At 39.0% G+C, this 18,559-nt stretch overlaps 1 protein-coding gene across 1 annotated transcript in view; it reads right to left on the minus strand.

The window, feature by feature from the left end:
- LOC114030004 (cytochrome c oxidase assembly protein COX16 homolog, mitochondrial-like) overlaps positions 1–18,559 on the minus strand; it is a 125,131-nt gene that overhangs the window by 88,375 nt on the left and 18,197 nt on the right. Inside the window, exon 2 of the mRNA XM_027844662.1 lies at positions 6,775–6,846. Within this exon, the coding sequence (XP_027700463.1) occupies positions 6,775–6,846 (72 nt within the window). The remainder of the gene's footprint in view (positions 1–6,774; positions 6,847–18,559) is intronic.

Consider the following 18,559-nt stretch of genomic DNA (forward strand, 5'->3'; position numbering starts at 1 on the left):
TTCAACAACTGGCTCTCCAAAAATAATAATAATAATAATAATAATTATACACAAAATACACAAAAAACACAGAAACTTTTAAGTTTACACACACACACGTATACATACACATGCACACAACACACTTTTGAGTTCGCATATATGTCTGTATATATGCCACATTGAAGTTTATATATATACATATATATTTATACCACACTTTAAGTTTATGCACCACATACACACACACTTCACACACACATAAAGTTTATACATATATATACATATATATTTATACCACACTTTTAAGTTTATATACCATATACACCCCCACACACACACACTTTTAAGTTTACTCTGCATTAACATTTTCTCCATTGCTTTCTAAAATCCAGACAATACAAAACAAGTAAATAAATAACTGAAGCTCTAATTTGTAGAATTTGCTGATTCCTGAAGCATAAATGCTTTCACTGAAAATTTAACAATCAGCTCTCCTGACACATTACAAGCTGTCTCTAACATACCACTGGAATGTATCAAAGTAGCTGCTATGTTTCTGCTGGTGATGAAAAGTATGGAAATTGACTAGAGTGCCTAATAAGTCATTCCCAGTTATAAACAGAACCCTGGGGCAGCTGGGTGGTGCAGTAGATAGAGCACCGGCCCTGAAGTCAAGAGGACCTGAGTTCAAATCCGGCCTCAGACCAAACTTACTAGCTGTGTGACCCTGGGCAAGTCACTTAACCCCAATTGCCTGAGCAAAAAAAAAAAAAGAAAAGAAAAAAGAAATTAAAAAAAAAAACCAGAACCCTGTTGTATAGTTATAATTGACCCTATGTAAGGAAGGCTATTACGCTGCCACCCTCAGGTTGAAATAAGGTAAAACCAGCTACCAGAAACCAACTTGTATACAGGAAATGTTAAAAGGATGCTACCATTGCTTCTGAACTTTGAAAGTGAGTATGGCTCCAGCCTGTTAATGGAGTCAGGAAGGCTGCCCCCACAATCCCTCTGGAGACAGCAAGACACAGATGGACAGTAAAGGAGGTGAGACTAGGCATCTCCTCTATTGCTTCCATTCTGGGCACAGTAAGGGCTCGTAGTGAAGGAGAAGATGAAAAATTAGAGAGGCTCTACTTATCACTGGAAAAGACAACATATCCAGTTCTTCAAGTTCTATTGATTCCTTTTGGTAGCTAAATGCTTTTTATTTTTTTTTAAATTTTTTTTTTTGTGAGGCAATTGGGGTTAAGTGACTTGCCCAGGGTCACACAGTTAGTAAGTGTCAAGTGTCTTGTCTGAGACTGGATTTGAACTCAGGTCCTCCTGACTCCAGGGTCAGTGCTCTATCCACTGGAACACCTAGCTGCCCCAGCTAAAAGCCTTTTAAAGACTCTTTAGCAGCAAACATGTGGATCACCTAACGAAACAATAAAAGGGAATAACCCTTCCATCCTAGAAGAAACAACTTACCTGTTCTGTATCCCCTTCTGAATTTCCCTCTGTTCTCTTTTGTGTATTTTTTACATGTTTCATTGCTATTTTATTTATTTTCTTTTTTTAGCCTCACTATCACTAACCATCAACTTTCTTCCTCCTCCTCCAAGTTCTCTCTTCTAAAAAGTAAGTTTTGCCGAGCAAACCAAATCGAACCATTGGCCAAGTCAGAAAACATATGTCTCCCTCTGCACCTCTAATCTAACACCTCTCCCTCAAAAGGTGGGAAGCATGATTAACACCAGTCTTTTGGCATCATGGTTGGTCACTGCATTGATCAGAGTTCTTAAATCTTCCAAAGTTGTTTTTCTTTACAACATTTTAATCATTACATAAATTATTCTAACTCTGCCTACTTCACTCTCTATCAATTCATACAAAAGTATGAATTCTCACTCTCTTGTTTCTCCCTTTGTCTCCTGGAGGCTCTAGGTGAAGCCCCATCTTAGTGCCATCTCTCCCTGTGCATCCACCAAGAGCTGACTTTGTCCCCTGGGGCAGCCCTGACAAGCCCCACCTGAATACTGATGAGGAGACCAGTTTCATGCCCCCTGAAGTGCCTCTTTGCCCTATTTCCTCTCCTAGGAGAGTCACCTACTTAGAACTGGTTTTGTTCTCTGCTGTGGTTCAGATAGGCTGGGACAGAGAGCCTGTTGACTTCAGGCTCTATTTATCAAAAATCACTCTGGCTGCAGCCCCCTTTCATGGTCCCTGACCAGAATCCCCACAGGCTTCATGCCGTCTCATTGCGCAGTGCTGGACTGCATGAAGCAGACTACTGATGTTGTTCTTGAGTTTTACTGACCAATTCATCTTTGCTAGGTTATCTCTCAGGGAAGGCGAACGTCCCTGGAACGTGTCACATGGCCATTTTCCCCAAAAATCCCCAAGCAACTTCCTAAGACTACAAGTCGCCAAAGAACCGCCAATCAGGACTGGTAGAAGGAGCTTATCCTAAGCCAATGGAATCACAAGAATGGACGAAAAGAAATCCTCCTACTGAGCAATATGAATATGATTCACTTCCTTTCAAATAATTTAGAGCATGGAGTTCTCACACACAAAATGGTTTAATTATTCTCTGGTATTCAGAGGGAAGCATTTTTAAGGATGAAGTCTTCCCTTGCTAAAGATGGAGACAACACAGTGACTACTTAAGGGCTTAGCATTTAAAAGACATCAAGGCCATATGAGATAACCAGCTCATTTAGATTTGGGAATTGCCTACCAGTTTCATTGGGATCCTATTTTAAAAGCAGAACTTTATACAATAGAAGTTTGGAGACACTGGGGGTACATAATGTTTTCCTTCTTAAATTTGACTTTTTTTTTTTTTGGTAGGCAATGGGGTTAAAGGACTTGCCCAAGGTCACACAGCTAGTAAGTGTCAAGTGTCTGAGGCCAGATTTGAACTCAGGTCCTCCTGACTCCAGGACTGTTTGCCCCCTTAAATTTGACCTCTTAAAATAAAGTGAAAAAAAACATCTTTTTTGCTTCAATTGTCCATTAGTAAGGATCCCCAAAGTTAATATGCTATTAACTTACCAAATGTATTCTAGGAAGCAACTTATCTTACCAAATAATTAATTCCCACTTCTGGAAAGTGAGTAGTTTCAAATCACATCTTCTAAATGAGAAAATTCAAGTAAAATCATTCTAGGAAGAGAGCCCATGTGCTCCTAATGATATTATCTTACATTTTCAACAAATCAATAAACATTTATTAGACATCTGTTTATGTGCATAGCATTAGCCTAGGCAATGGCTAAGATAAACTAGCTAAGACACAATCACTGCCCTCATATAGCACACAGCCTAATGGGATATTGGATTTGAGGAACTACACAGACACAAATAATGACAGTAAAAATAATTCTAGATAAATGACGTCAGAGTGGTTCAATCAAAGTGCTATGTAGGGTCTGACAGGGGAATAGTCATTACTGACTCCAGAAAAACTTCCTAAAAGTGGCTGCGTTTGAATATGACTTCAAAACACAGGCAGGAATTCAACTAGCAGATATTCTAAACTTAGGGAAAAACAGAAGCAAAAGCATGTTGAAAAAGGGGGAGGCATATAAAAGGTTAGTGAGTACCTCACAGGGCTATCGGAAGAAAAGTGTTTTGTAAATCTTAAATTCCTATACAAATGTGAATTATTACTATCATCACCATCATCATCATTATTATCCTAACTGCAGCTTGTCTGGAACACAGAATAGATGGAAGAGAGTAATAGGAGATAAAAGTACTAGTATAAGTAGTATGAGCTATGGCAATAAATCTCACTTAGAATATTATATAACGCCTTACAGTTTATAAAATATTTTCACACAAATTAACTTACTTGCGTCTCATAAAAAAAAAACCCATGAGGTAGACAAAGCAGGCTTTTTAATTACTATTTTACACATAAAGAAACTGGCTCAGGGAGAAACGTTAAGTGGCTTCTTGCCTAATGTAGTACAGCTAATAAGTGGTGGATCCTATATGAGAATCTAGGTCTTCTGTCACTCAGTCTATGTTCTTTTCTTCTTTTCTTTTTCTCTTGATAAATAAAACTTTTCCCTTTTAATTTTTTTTTACTGACTAATTTTGTTTTGATACACCAGTCGCTTCCAAATAACGCCCACAGTACTTTTCAATAAAAAAATAATTAGTCAAAACTTTGATTTAGTGACCAATGTATTTTATCCTATATATATGCTAACAAAATCTCTCCCAATACTATTACTAATTTCCCTGCTATAAATTCTGCACTTTCTGGTCACAGAAAACGCATCGCTGTTCCTCACTAAGCTTTTCCTTCCACCTGTGCCCTTGGTCCCTTTATTTCTGCCTCTACCAGGACCTTGCTCTAGCAATCATGCCCCTTTAATCTCTATTCACCAGCTCCTCATCCACCTAAACACATATTCAAGTCTCCACAACACTTTTCTTTAAAGTATTTTCTCGACCCCTCCAGACCATCCTCCATCCCTTCCTCTCTACCAACTTCTTGATTTGTTTATACCCATGCCTCCAACTCCTCACTATCATTGTCTCTACACCCCCACCCCCAACTAAGCTTCTGTCCCACCCATTCTACTTTAAGCTGCTTTTTCAAAGTATCACTGACGGCCAAATAATCAATAAATCCGACAATCTTTTCTTTGAGGGTTCTCATTCTTTGTGACCTTTTTTTTCCTCTTTTTTAAACATCGGACCATTTCCCTTCTACTGAAACATTCCCTCTTCCCTTGGCTTTAGAGTCAGTATACTGTACTGGCTCTTCACTTGTCCCTCTGTCTCCTTTGCTGGATCCTCCTCTTCTCCCAACCCTTTCATGCGGATGTTGCCCAAGAGCCTGTCTTCGGCTCTCTGCTCTCCTCTCTCCACTCTCTCCCCTGGCAATCTCCTCCCCCAGTCTGCAATACCACTTCTATGTAACTCAGGCCCCAGTTAGTGTTTGCACAGTTTTGACTTCTATTCTGGGCTTCAGACCAGCATCTCGACCTGGACATTCTAGAAGGAACTCAAACTGGACACATCCAAAACATAATTTATTACCTCCCCCCTAAACCTGCTCCTCTCTCTGATTTCACTACTTTGGTCAGTGGAAACACCATTTACTCTGCTTGCCACATTCCAAACTTTGAGGTTATGTAGGGTTGTCCCAAAAGGCATGGTGGAGTTTTTCAGCTTAAAACTGCACTAAGACTTTGAGTATATACCAATGCAGATCCGCAATTCCTCCTTAACTTAGAGGAATGTCTGGGGCAGTGAGGTTTCATCTTTGGCTGTTCCCTTCCTTCATCTGGTAGAGACAATGAGTTATCAAGTCTTATTGATTCCGACTCTACAATATCTATCTCCCCTTCTCTATTTCTAATGCCACCATCCCGGTACAGGTTTCCATTACTGCCTGCCTGACTACTACCAACTGTCTCCTAATATATCTTTTTACCTCCATTCTCTCCCCTGACCCTCCAATCTAGCCTTAATATATGTGTCAGCATAATTTTTCTTACATCTCTATCTGGTTATATCACTCTTCTACTCAATGGCTCCCTACGGCCTCAAATTCCTTAAAAGGCATACAAGGAACTATATACACTGGCACTATCACCTATTCTATTCCACCTACTCTGTGTCCTAGTTAAACCAAATTCCCCTCTCTGATATGTTCTGTGTTCTCTCATTTCTGTACCATTATTCATACCCCACTTTTTGCCTGGGATGTCCTCCCTCTCCCATTCTTTTTATCTATTGCTTCTTTACCAGTCCTTTAAAGCCCAACCCAAATACCACTTTCCCCAAGAAATCCTCCCTGATCCCCTGTGTTAGTAACAAATTTCCCCCACTGATCTCAAGTAGTACTTTGTTTTGAATTCTAATCCACCTACCAAGTAATATTGTGTATTAAGTACTTGTTTCTTAAACTCTTACTAGACTGTCAGCTCCAAGAGGGCAGGGATAATCTCTTCTAACTTATCATCTCTCTTAGTGCCTAGCATAGTGCTCTGTACATCACTGGAGCTTAATAAATATTGGCTTAATGCTGAATGAATGAGCCTACAGTTTTTTTTTACTTTACAAACAATGACGGTTCTATTCTCAAACCCAAACTTTATTCTCCCACCAACAACAATGAAGTTTGCTAAGAAAGTTTCCTAGAAAGGAAAACTCAGAAACATTCTATCTATATTAAGACATCAAATATGCACCTCTGGATAAAGATATATAGCATTCTTGTGTGAAATTTGGTCTGAATTTTATGATAATTGCATTAAATACTCATGTACAACAATTATAGAAGATGTACAAATCTGTGATTACTTAAACAATCTATTGCTATGGACTGTTTAATTAACTACATTTTAGGAACTAAACTCTTTGATCTTCACTAAAACTGAACACCAATTCTGCTGAGGCTTATTTTGTACCAAAATACCTTCATACTTACATATTCTTTCAATAAATTGAGTGCAGAATTGCTGAATACCTTAAAACACATCATAAATCTTTACAATGACCTTGTGTGCGATAACTATTGTCATTTTAAAGATTAGGAAATAGACCCAAGGCTACCCAGTGACTCAGAAGTGGCAGGAATAGAAACCATAGGCAATGAGACATGATGTTGCTTGTAAAGGAACTAGCAAGGCCACTAAGTCCTTGATAAAAGAGGCTGTCTATCATAAAAGCAGAATTTCCAATATTAAACAATTATTCTTCCCATAGTACACACACACACACAAACACACACATTTTGTCACCTCCAATTACAGCTCTTTCACAACAGACCACTCTTACCTTGGCCTTCATTGCATCATAACGGATTTGAGAAAACTCCCGGAGACCAAAAGATCCTCCAATGATGAGTACCTAAAATATGAAAAGAAAGGAAAACACAGTCAGAAAAGTAGAAAAACAGTGTATCTCTTTGCAGTTCTGATCCTAATGCCTAATGCCTAATCAGAGCCACTGTATGGAGCAGGAAGGATAACATGACAGGTTTAAAAGATCATAATAATGAGAACATATAGGCTACTACCACTCCAGTTAAGCTTCTATCCATCTTTCCAGCTTAAGGTTGTACCTTCAGCTCATTATCATGTAAGATCTTCAGGAAGTGCCCTTAGACAACTAGGCCCAGGCAGATCAAAGACAGAAGAAAAAGGGCTCATACATTAAAAAATATTTATGGTCACTTTTTTTGTAGTGGCAAAGAACTGGAAACTAAGGAGGTGCCTATCAATTAGGGAATGATTATAAAAATTATGGCATATGAATGTAATGTAATACATTTTTTAAATGACAAAAGGGATGGGTTCAGAGGAACTTTGGAAGGCTTGTACGAACAGATGCAGAGTAAACTGAGGAGAATCAGAAGAACAATTTATACTATACCAACATTTTAAAAACAAACAATATTTAAGAAATACTTAAGAACATTGATTAATGCAATGACCAACCAAAAATCTGGAAGACCAATGATGAAGCCTGTTATCTACCTTCCAGGTAATGGATCAAGATTCAGAATAAGATATATAGATATAAATAAAGATAGATATATAATATGTGTGTGTATTTGAAACATGGGCAGTGTGGGTTTTCTTTTTCTTTTTTTCCAATGAGGGTAGGATGGAGAAAAAATTAAATGATTTTTAAATGGAAAATAAAAAAACAAAAAAAAGTTTTAAGATGCTTTTAGAATATGGTTATTTCACATACAAATCTCCTAAGCAGAAATAATCTTATTTACTTCTCCATAAAGGCTTATGAGACTCTTCTGGGTCAGGCCACAGTGCTCTTCAGCATTATGCCTTAAACATCCCCTCCCTCCACATCACTGATGCTGCTTGTGAAAATACTTGCATTTTCTTATCCTTCAGTAACTTAACTGGCAGTCTATGTTCTAGACTAGACTCTAGTTTTGTGTACTTTCTATTGCCAGAGAAGTAAATAAAAATATTCCTTTTATAGAATCTATCAAAGCATGAATACATAAAGTTCATATTCTTGTCTTTGAGCTCCTCATAACAGACCTTTGTTTGAGTCCTTCTCTTTATTATAGAACTGTTTACATGAAAAGCACTCTGCAAATATTAATTAACAGTAAATTTCTGGTGAAGCTTTTATTGTCAATTCACTAAAAAATGAGCATTTCAACCATCTGAGGTTTTTATATTTACTAAATACAAACAACACATAAAACCCTATAAAAACCCAACCAGTATGCATAACCACATAATTAGCATAATTTCAAACCACTCTATACAACTGCCACTTTGTAGTTAGTGGATGTAACAGAGAAATCTGAAATGAAAGACCAGACGCTTGAGGTCTTCTCTAACTGACTCATTTTGTAATAAAGTGTCCAGGTAATTCTCAAACTCAGCTTCTTCTCAAAGCCTTACCCAGTTAATCCCATTAGACTATGGTCACTCTTACTCTGCACCCTTTCCACAACTATATGCAATCTGTACTTTATTTGAGTTCATTTCAATAAACACCATTAACATAAGATATTTCGAAATTTACAGTCTGGTGACAACATGGAATTAACTATATATGCATTTATAGTTGGTTATTTCATCAGCGTAGGGATGCCTTTTATTGACCCTTCTATAACTCAGAAACCTTTGTTGTGAAGTACTGTAGCCAAAGGAAAGTGCCATCTGGTGGTGAAGGTGGTGAAAGGCCTTTCTGCACTCAGCTATGCTGGTGCTAGCTACAGAAACCATCTAGTGCTGCAACAGTTATCTCTAAAGTCATTTCGCAAGGTCTTATGCTTTTTGGCATAATCGTCAAGAATTTCAGGCTATGATGTGGCATCAAGGTAGAACTCTGGTGGAGAATAAGCATCTTTTAATGCAATTACTTCATGAGACATACCAAAAAAAAAAAGTTGACATTTATAAACACCAACTCCTATACATATTTCATTTGATTAAACACAATATGTTATATGAGGTCTAAAGGGGGAAGGGAGACAAAGGTGTTTATCGACAAGTAGGCTCACTGAAAATTTCCTGGAGAAAGTAGCACCTGAGTTGGCCTTTAGAGGATGGGTAGAGTTTTACTAGGGAAATTTCAGGCATAGGGAAGAGATAGAGTAAAATGTGGGGTGTATAAGGGGATGTCAAAAATTTCAAGGGACAGCTAGGTGGCACAGTGGATAGAGCACTGGCCCTGAAGTCAGGAGGACCTGAGTTCAAATCTGGTCTCAGACCAAACACTTGACACTTACTAACTGTGTGACCCTGGGCAAGTCACTTAATCCCAACTGCCTAAAAAACAAAACAAAAATTTCAGATTATCTGGAACTTAGCACACAGGGAGGGATGGCAGTATGTGATAAGGCTAGAAAAGTAAGGTGACACCAAATGACAGACAATCATGAAGGGCAGTCAAAGGAGTATGAGGTTACTTGACAATAGGCATTGAGGGTTCTGACAAAGTAACAAACCCAGATATCCATAAGGAAGAGAAGTTTGACAGTAGAGAGGACAAAATAGAACTAGGAAGACCTATTAAGAGCAGTACAAGCAGCTAGTAATGAAAGCCTATAAAATAGTAGTAGCATTGAAAATATAAGGACGGTTGGATGATAGAGACTTGGCAAAGACAGAACTGACAGTATTTGATAAATGATCTGATATAAGTAAGGCAGAAGGAAGTATCAAGGATAATCCCACTGGGCTCAATCACTGAATCAAATGACAGACTCATAAGGGGAGTTTTGGAGAAAAACAATTAGCACAGTTTTAGACACGGTGAGTCTAAGGTGCTAGCAGAAGATCTATGAATAGATATCTTATAGGTAGTTGGAAAGGAATTCTGAAAGGTGAGCCACCTCCTATCTCCTGACTGAAACTTGATACTCCCTGTGCCATAATGCCCACTGCTTATGCTTGCAATAAGGTGGAATTCCTGAGATCTCACAAGACAGAGCAATGACACCTGCCAAAAGGGACCCTGGGGGGACAGAGCCAAGATGGCAGAGTAAAAACAGTGACTTGCTTGAGCTCTCTCCCAAACCCCTCCAAATATCTATAAAAAATGGCTCTAAACAAATTCTAAAGCAACAGAACCCACAGAAAGACAAAGTGAAACAAATTTCCAGCCCAAGACAACCTGGATAGTTGATCAGAAAGGTATATCGTATTGGGTGGGGAGAGGAGCACAGTTCAGTGTGGCGTGCAGGCCACAGCGAATCTGGAGCAGGCCTCAGAGGCAGGCCTGAATCGTGGGCAGCTGTGGCAGTTTCCAGAACTCTTATCCCACAAATGCCAAAGACAATTTAGAAGGTCACTGGGAAGTCTATTTCTGCAGTGAGAGAGAAGCGCGATGGGGTCCCAGCCCCAGTTCCCAAGCTCAGCCCCAGGGTGGTGGCTGCCTCCTGAGCTTCTGGCCCTCAGACTGAGGGGGAATCAAGTGGCTGATCAGAAGGGAATTGCTGGGATCTCTTTGCTGGTGCAGGATTCTCTTGCTTTGCCCATGCTTGGATCTGGGTCACAGTTCTGGGTAGCAGTCCTGGGGCAAGGAGGAGCGCTGGCGTGGTGGAGCTTGTAGTGGCTGTGGAAAGGAAATCCTCCTCACAGATCCAAGACAAAAAAGAGTGTATGTGGTCACTCATAGACCAGAGCACAGGCCAGGAAAGGGGTAAACACCTCGCCCTTGATCATAGTACCTTGGAAGAATTGAAAATTTACAGGTCCCTAGAAGTATCTCTGAAAACAGCTGCACAAAACCCCTGAAGCTTGGGACAGTACATTCTCCACACTGGAAACAGACCCCTACCTTAACAAAGAGTTTATAACTCAAGTAATTGGCCTAGATCGTAAGCAAGCAGCACAAAAAGAGCCAGACTATATTATCTTACTTTGGTGACAAAGAAGATCAAAACATATAACCAGAAGAAGATAACAAAGCCAAAGCTCCTACATCCAAAGCCTCCAAGAAAAAATATGAATTGGTCCCAGGCCATGGAAGAGCTCAAAAAGGATTTGGAGAAGCAAGTAAGAAAAGAAGAGGAAAAACTGAGACTGATGCTAAAGGAGACCCAAAAAAATACTGAAGAAAATAACACCTTAAAAAATAGCCTAAACCAAATGGCAAAAGAGGTCCAAAAAGCCAATGAGGAGAAGAATGCCCTAAAAAGCAAAATTGGCCTAATGGAAAAGGAAGTCCAAAAGCTTACTGAAGAAAATGTTTCCTTAAAAATTAGAATGGAGCAATTGGAAGCTAACAACTTTATGAGAAATCAAGGCACTGTAAAACTAATCCAAAAGAATGAAAAAATAGAAGAGAATGTGAAATATCTCATTGGAAAAACAACTGACCTGGAAAATAGATCCAGGAGAGAGAATTTAAAAATTATTGGGCTATCTGAAAGCCATGATCAAAAAAAGAGCCTAGACATCATCTTTCAAGAAATTATCAAGGAAAACTGCCCTGATATTTTAAAACCAGAGGGCAAAATAGAAATGGAAAGAATCCACTGATCACCTTCTGAAAGAGATCCCCAAAGGAAAACTCCTAGGAATACTGTAGCCAAATTCCAGAATTCCCAGGTCAAGGAGAAAATATTGCAGGCAGCCAGAAAGAAACAATTCCAGTATTGTGGAAACACAATCAGGATAACATGAAATTTAGCAGTTTCTACATTAAGGGACCAGAGGGCATGGAGTATGATATTCCAGAGGGCAAAGGAGATAGGATAACAACCAAGAATCACCTACCTAGCAAAACTGAGTATAATCCTTCAGGGTAAAAAATGGTCATTCAGTGAAACAGGGGACTTTCAAGCATTCTTGAGGAAAAGACCAGAGCTGAATAGAAAATTTGACTTTCAAATACAAGACTCAAATGAAACATGGAAGAGGTAAACAGGAAAGAGAAATCATAAGAGACTTATTAAGGCTGAACTGTTTACATTCCTGCATGAAAAGATATTTGTAACTCATGAGTCCTTTGTCAGTATTAGGGTAGTGGGAGGGAAAAAAATTATATGTATGTATAGATAGATAGATAGATAGATAGATAGATAGATAGATAGATAGATAGATAGAGGGCACAGGGTGAGTTGAAGATGAAAGGGTGATATCTGGAAAATAAAATTAAGGGGTGAGAGAGGATTATACTGGGAGAAGGAGAAAGGGAGAGATAGAATGGGGTAAATTATCTCACATGAAACAGACAAGAAAAGGCGTTTACAGTGGAGGGGAAATGGGAGAAGGTAAGAGGGAATGAGTGAATCTTATTCTCATTGGATTTGGCTTAAGGAGGGAATAACATACATAATGGGATATGGAAATCTATCTTACCCTACAGGAAAACAAGGGGAGAAGGGGACAAGAGAGCAGAGGGTTGATAGAGGAGAGGGCAGATTGGGGAGGGCATACTCAGAAGCAAACACTTGTGAGGAGGGACAGGGACAAAAGAGAGAATAGAATAAATGGGAGGTAGGATAGGATGAAGGGAAATATACTTAGTTCTTCACAACATGACTACTATGGAAGTGTTTTGCATGACTACACATCTATAACCTGTATCATGATGCTTGCCTTTTCAATGAGGGTGGGTGGGGAGGGAGGAAAGGAGAAACCCTTCCAAAGTTTTAAAAACACATATTAAAAAAAAAAATTAAAATAAAATAAAATAAAAATAAAAAGGGACCCTGAATTTAATAATCACCTACCCTCTCTTAACGGACCTGTCCCCCCCATTCAATGACACTCTGTCTGAACTCATTACCTGATGCTTAACATACACCCACCCCTTTTTTTGCTCTCCTGATTTCAGTGATACTGAACCTCTAGTGAAGAGAAAACTCTCCTCTTTGGATCCCAAATTTCTAGCTCCTTTCCTACAAAACATTTTAATTCTACCCTCTGGGTCTGTCTGCTCCTTTCACTGTTCCCTCTGCAATTCCTGCTCCATAATTAACAAATTTCTCATCTTAACCCTAGAGGGATAAGGCAGGCCAAATGATACCAAAAAAAATTATAGTTTTACTTTGAAATAAAATTTTCATCCCACTATCTCCAATTTCCTTGTCTAATGAATATTAAAAAAAAACATATTGGGTTAATTAAAGCAGCTTAGTCCTTTGAGGCATTCTTAAATTCTGATCCTTTTAAAGTTAAACCTCTTCCTCTCTCATGTTTCATCTTCAAGCACCTGGACCTCTAAAAGGAAAAGGACCCAGCCCCTTTCCCACACATTTCAGCAACTCAGTCTCTGGTGTTTTGCCTGAGGCACCAGGCCCATCCCAGTCTTCCTAGATACTTAATAATCCTTTTAATTGTCCATTCACTGTGGCTCTCTAACCACTTAACTCCTTTCATTGTCTGCACCTGACCCACCCCAGGCCATTTACCACTCCTTAATCCCATCCAGATCTTCTCACTATCTTCTCTGGTATATAAGTACCAATCTTACTCCCATTAAATTGTGCAGATTCCATAAGAATCTCACCCATACCTATTGGCATCACAATACTGCATATTTATTAGAAATCTTGCCCACTTGCCTGTGTTATAATAAAAATTCAATATTCTGACTGAAAGAAGGCTTCAGTGGTTGAATTCTTTCAAGGCAGATCCCCCGTACTCTTGCATTTTGGGGTTCCCAGCACCCCAAACTACAACATTATCACTGATCTTGCCCTGCAAAGATTACTCTGCAAAGATTGCCTTAGATTACTCCCACCATTTGCTGTCTTCACTTCTACTCATATGCTGCTGAAAGAAACTGGAGAAAATAATGAAACCAAACTGAGTGGGTTCACTACAAATTTATGTTAAAAAAAAATCTCAAGTGGTCCCTCACTGTGGCTAGGCAATTCTTTCACACCTCCTTAATTAACTCACTCTCCTACTCACCACAGCAGCTTTCCCAGACCTTTTCCTCCCTCCTCAAACCTCCAATTGTTTCCTTTCCCTCCCCTTGCCTCTCTCAGCTGAGAACCTTTCCTCCTGTTTTATTGTAAAAACTGAGGCCATTTGCTGAGAGCTCTTCTCACTTTACCATAATGCCTTCTGTCACTATCTCCTCCTTCATCTTTCTCACACGAAGAGGTGGCTCTTTTCTTTTCCAAGGCAAATTCCTCTACATTCACAATTGATTCCATTCTATCCCATCTTCTCCATAAGACTTGTCCCCTCTATCATCCATCCCCCATTTTCTCACTTATCCTCAATCTTTCCTTGTTTACTCACTACTTCCCTATTGCCTACAAAACATGTCTCCCCCATCTTCAAAAAACTTTCACTTGATCCATCTAACTCCACTAGCTATCATTCCATATCTCTCCTCCCTTTTGTGACTGAGCTCCTTGAGAAGGCCATCTTCAATAGGTGCCTCCACTTCGATTTTCTTTCTTAATTCCCTAGATTCTGGCTTCCAACCTCATCATTCAAATGAAACAACTCTCTCCAAAGTTACCAATGATCTCTCAATTTCCAAATCTAAAGGCATTTTTCCCCCTTCTTCATCCTTCTTGACCTCTCTGCAGCTTCTGAAACACTGTCAATTACTTTCTTCTTAATATTCTCTTCTCTCTAGGTTTCCATATAACTATTCTATCCTGATTCTCCTCCTACCTATCTGACCACTCCCTCTCAGTCTCTTCTAGATCTTAGTACAAGTCAGGCCTGCCAATCGTGGATGTCCCACAGGCCTCTGTCCTAGGTCTGCTTCTTTTATTCTTCTGTATCACAGGTCAGTAAACTACTGCCCACAGACCAAATCCAGCCTGCCTGTTCTTCTAGGCCAGTGAGCTAAGTATGATTTTTACATTTTTATTGTATGGTATTTTATTTAAGTTTTATTGTATTTTAAAATGTAAAAAACCATTCTTAGCTTGTGGGCATACAAAAACAAGGTGTATTGGTCCTCCCTCTTAATTTGCTGACCCTGCTTTATACTATTTCAATTGGTAATCTCATAAACTTCCATTGATTCAAAGATCATCTCTATGTTAATGATACTCAGCTCTACATATCCAGCCCTAATCTCTCTCTTGATCTCTAGACTTGCATCTCTAACTGCCTGCTGGACATCTCAAACTGGATGGCCTATACACATCTTAACCTCAACATATCCAAAAGTGAATTATCTTCCTTCCCCAAACCCTCCCTGAGGGCACAACCATCCTCCCAGTCACCCAGGCTTACAACCTCACTCTCTTTCACCACCCCCACATCCGATCTGCTGCCAAGTTCTAATAATTTGACCTTCTTAACATCACTCATATATGTCCCTTTCTCTCCTTTGGCACTGCCATCACCTTGATGCATGTCATCATCACCTTATGCCTAGACTACTGTAATAGCCTGCTAGTTGGTCTCCCTGACACAAGACTCTCCTCACTCCAGGCAATTCTCCACTTAGCCATAGAAATGGTCTTCCTAAAACAGAGGTCTGACTGTTTCATTGCACCTATTCAATAAAGTTTGGGGGCCTTCTCTAGTCATCGTGATTTATATCTTGCCACTGGATCCAGATGGCTCTGGAGGAGAAAGTGAGGCTGGTGACTTTGCACAGCCCTCCCTCACTTAAATCCAATTCACTTGCAAATCATAGCATCACCTTCCTGATGTCATGGTTCTCTTTGAGAATGAAGGACAAACAACAACCTGTGAGTAGTACCAGCTGCCTCACTGGGGACCCAAGTGGCCAGTTCCCAGTGCTTAGCACAGTACCTGGCCCGCAGTAAGCACAGCAAATGCTGGTTGATTGATTGAGAATCTCCTACATCGAAATGATTACTAAAGCTGTAAGAAAGAATGTGATTGCTAAGGAAGAGAGTACAGAGAAAGAAGAAAAGAAAAGCCAAGGCTTGGGCAATACCTTTCTTGATTGGCTAAGACAAAGAAGAGAAGCAAAAGGAGTGGTTAAAGCTGGAAAGTGTGGTACCTTTGATGCCTTAAGGTCAAAAGGTCAGAAGGTTAATAATAACAAAATAATTATTATTATTCATATTTCATATGGAATTTTAAGACTTACAAAGCATTTTTCTCATAACAACTCTGCAAAACTGGAAGTATAAATATTATTCCTACTTTGCAGAGCTGAAGACTCATAGTTCACAACTACCAAGAAGAGTAGCATGAGGGATGGTCTCCACTCAAGACAAACTTAGCCAAGGAAGGAAAACATGTAGGCTCCAAGGATCTCACAAAGCATTGTCAGGCTTCCAACGACATCCACAATAGTAGTCATCTACACAATGACCTGTGCTATTATGTGCAATTTCCTTCCCCTTTAGGGGAAAAAAGATTGGTAAATGATAAGCTTCATATTTACCCAGTGTTTGATTCTTTTAAAAAAAAGTTTAAATTTGAAGGTATGCTTTTGCACAATGCTGCAAACAAGGATTTTGAAATTAAGAAAAGCTTGACTTTTCACCAAAAAAAAAAAAAGATTAAAGCTCAAAGAGGTTAAATGCCTTCAGAAAGTCACCAAATCTCTGCCTACTACATGCCAGACATTTTGCTAAGTACTGGGAATAAAAAGTGGCCCCAGAAATCACCTAGTAAAATCCACACCTGAGTGTCTTTGAAGACCTTCAGCAATAGGGAACATACAATCTCCCACGGCAGCCTATTCCAATTTTGGACAGTTTGAATTGCTAGAGAGTTTCTTCCTTACATTAAGCCTAAAGCTACAGATTTACAAATTCTACTTACTAACTGATCCTGTTTCAATATCTAGAAATGAAAAAAACAAGTGTCATTCCTTTGCTACAAGAGAGCCCTTCAAATACTTGCATACATCTATTATATCTCCCTTAAATCTTCTTTTCTCTAGCCTAACTATCCCTAGTCCTTTCAACTAATCGTCACATGGAACAATTTTCAGACTCCTCACCTGGAAACATTCCCCTTTGTCAATGTCCTTCCTAAAATGTGGTAACCAAAACTAAACATGATAAATAAACTAGGGCAGATGGTATAATGCAATATTACCTCCCTAATTCTGGACACTAGGCCTGGCTCTCATCCCACAATGTCAAATCATACTCAACATGCCTCCCACTGAAACTCTGAGATCTTTTTTTCCACCAGAACTTCTGTCTAGGCTTTCCCCCACTCTCAAAGACTCTGCTAGGGGCTGAGAGAGATACAAGAGAAGTAAGTAAAGTCCCTGCTCTTAAGGAGTTTGCAATCTAGTAGAAAAGATGAAATGTATATAAATAACTGAAATATAAAGTAATAATTATTGTAATATTAACTTATAAATATTATAATTATAAATTATAAATAAAAGATAATTATATAAAAGAGTGATATAAATATACGAAAAATTATAAATAAAAGAGAATATAATCAGAAAATAATAAAGTTTGCAGTTTGCTTGAGAAAAAAATTGGTTTTAGTGAGGGAGACAAGGAGGGCAAATGGGGTAAGTTTCATGGGGGAGGCAGCATTTGAGCTGGGCGTTCACGGATGGTTACCCACAGGCACACCTTTAATAAGTGGCAGGATCCAGCTGTTCTGATCCAAATGCAATGTTTTTCGTGAAACACTACACTGCATTTCCAGTAGTGTTGACAAAGTCAAATGATGTGGAGAAGTCAAGGATGCTGAGGACTGAAAAAAATGGCACTGAATTTGATGTTAAGGAAATTAATGGACGATGTTCATTTACTAAGTGTCTATTGTGCGCCAAACACTATACATACATACATACATACACACACATACGCACACATAACATAGTTCATAAACAGATATGTGTGTACGTATATGCATATATACACATGAACATATATAAAGTAGTTAAATATATGGCAGTTTAGAAAAGAAGGCACTAGCAATTGGGGGAATAGGGAAAGCTTTCTTAAAGAAGATGGTGTCTCAACTGTAACTTAAAGGAACAGAGGGGCTCTATATGGCAGAGTCAGTCAATCAACTAACATTTATTAAGTGCCTACTAAGTGCCGGGCCTTATGCTAAGTGCTGGGAATACACAGAAGGGCAAAGAAAGGAGATAAGGAAGATGTATATTCCAGGCATGGGGGCCAGCCAGTGAAAAGGCATGGATGAATGAATAACAGTGAGAAGGCCAAACTGGCTAGATCACAGAGGGCAAGAGGGAGAATAATGTAAAATATGGCAGGAAAGGTAAAGTGGGGTTAGGTTGTATGAGGCTTTACGAGCTTAACAGGAAAGTTCATATTTCATCCTAGAGGGAGTAGGAAATTACTAGAATTAGCTGACTAGAGAAGTCAAATCAGTACTTAATAATAATACTAGCATTTATGTAATATCTTAAGGTCTGCAATGTATCTCATTTTATCCTCATAACAACCCTGAGAGAAAAGTGCTATTATCATTATTATTATTCCCATTTTAAATCTCAGGACACTGAAGCACAGAGAGGTTAAACGACTTTCTCAGACTCATAAAGCAAATACGTGCACTAGTCTAGCACTTTATTCTCTACCAGTGCTTCTCAAACTGTGGGTCTCAACCCCATATGGGTCACAAAAAATCTGGCAACAGTAAAAGGTGTCTGAATGAGCAACAACCAAAAATTAATTCAAAATCAAATGTGTAGCACTTGCCTATGTTGCATTATACAA

The sequence above is a fragment of the Vombatus ursinus genome, unplaced genomic scaffold (assembly GCF_900497805.2).
Source record: "Vombatus ursinus unplaced genomic scaffold, bare-nosed wombat genome assembly UNPS02014945.1, whole genome shotgun sequence".
NCBI lineage: Eukaryota > Metazoa > Chordata > Mammalia > Diprotodontia > Vombatidae > Vombatus > Vombatus ursinus.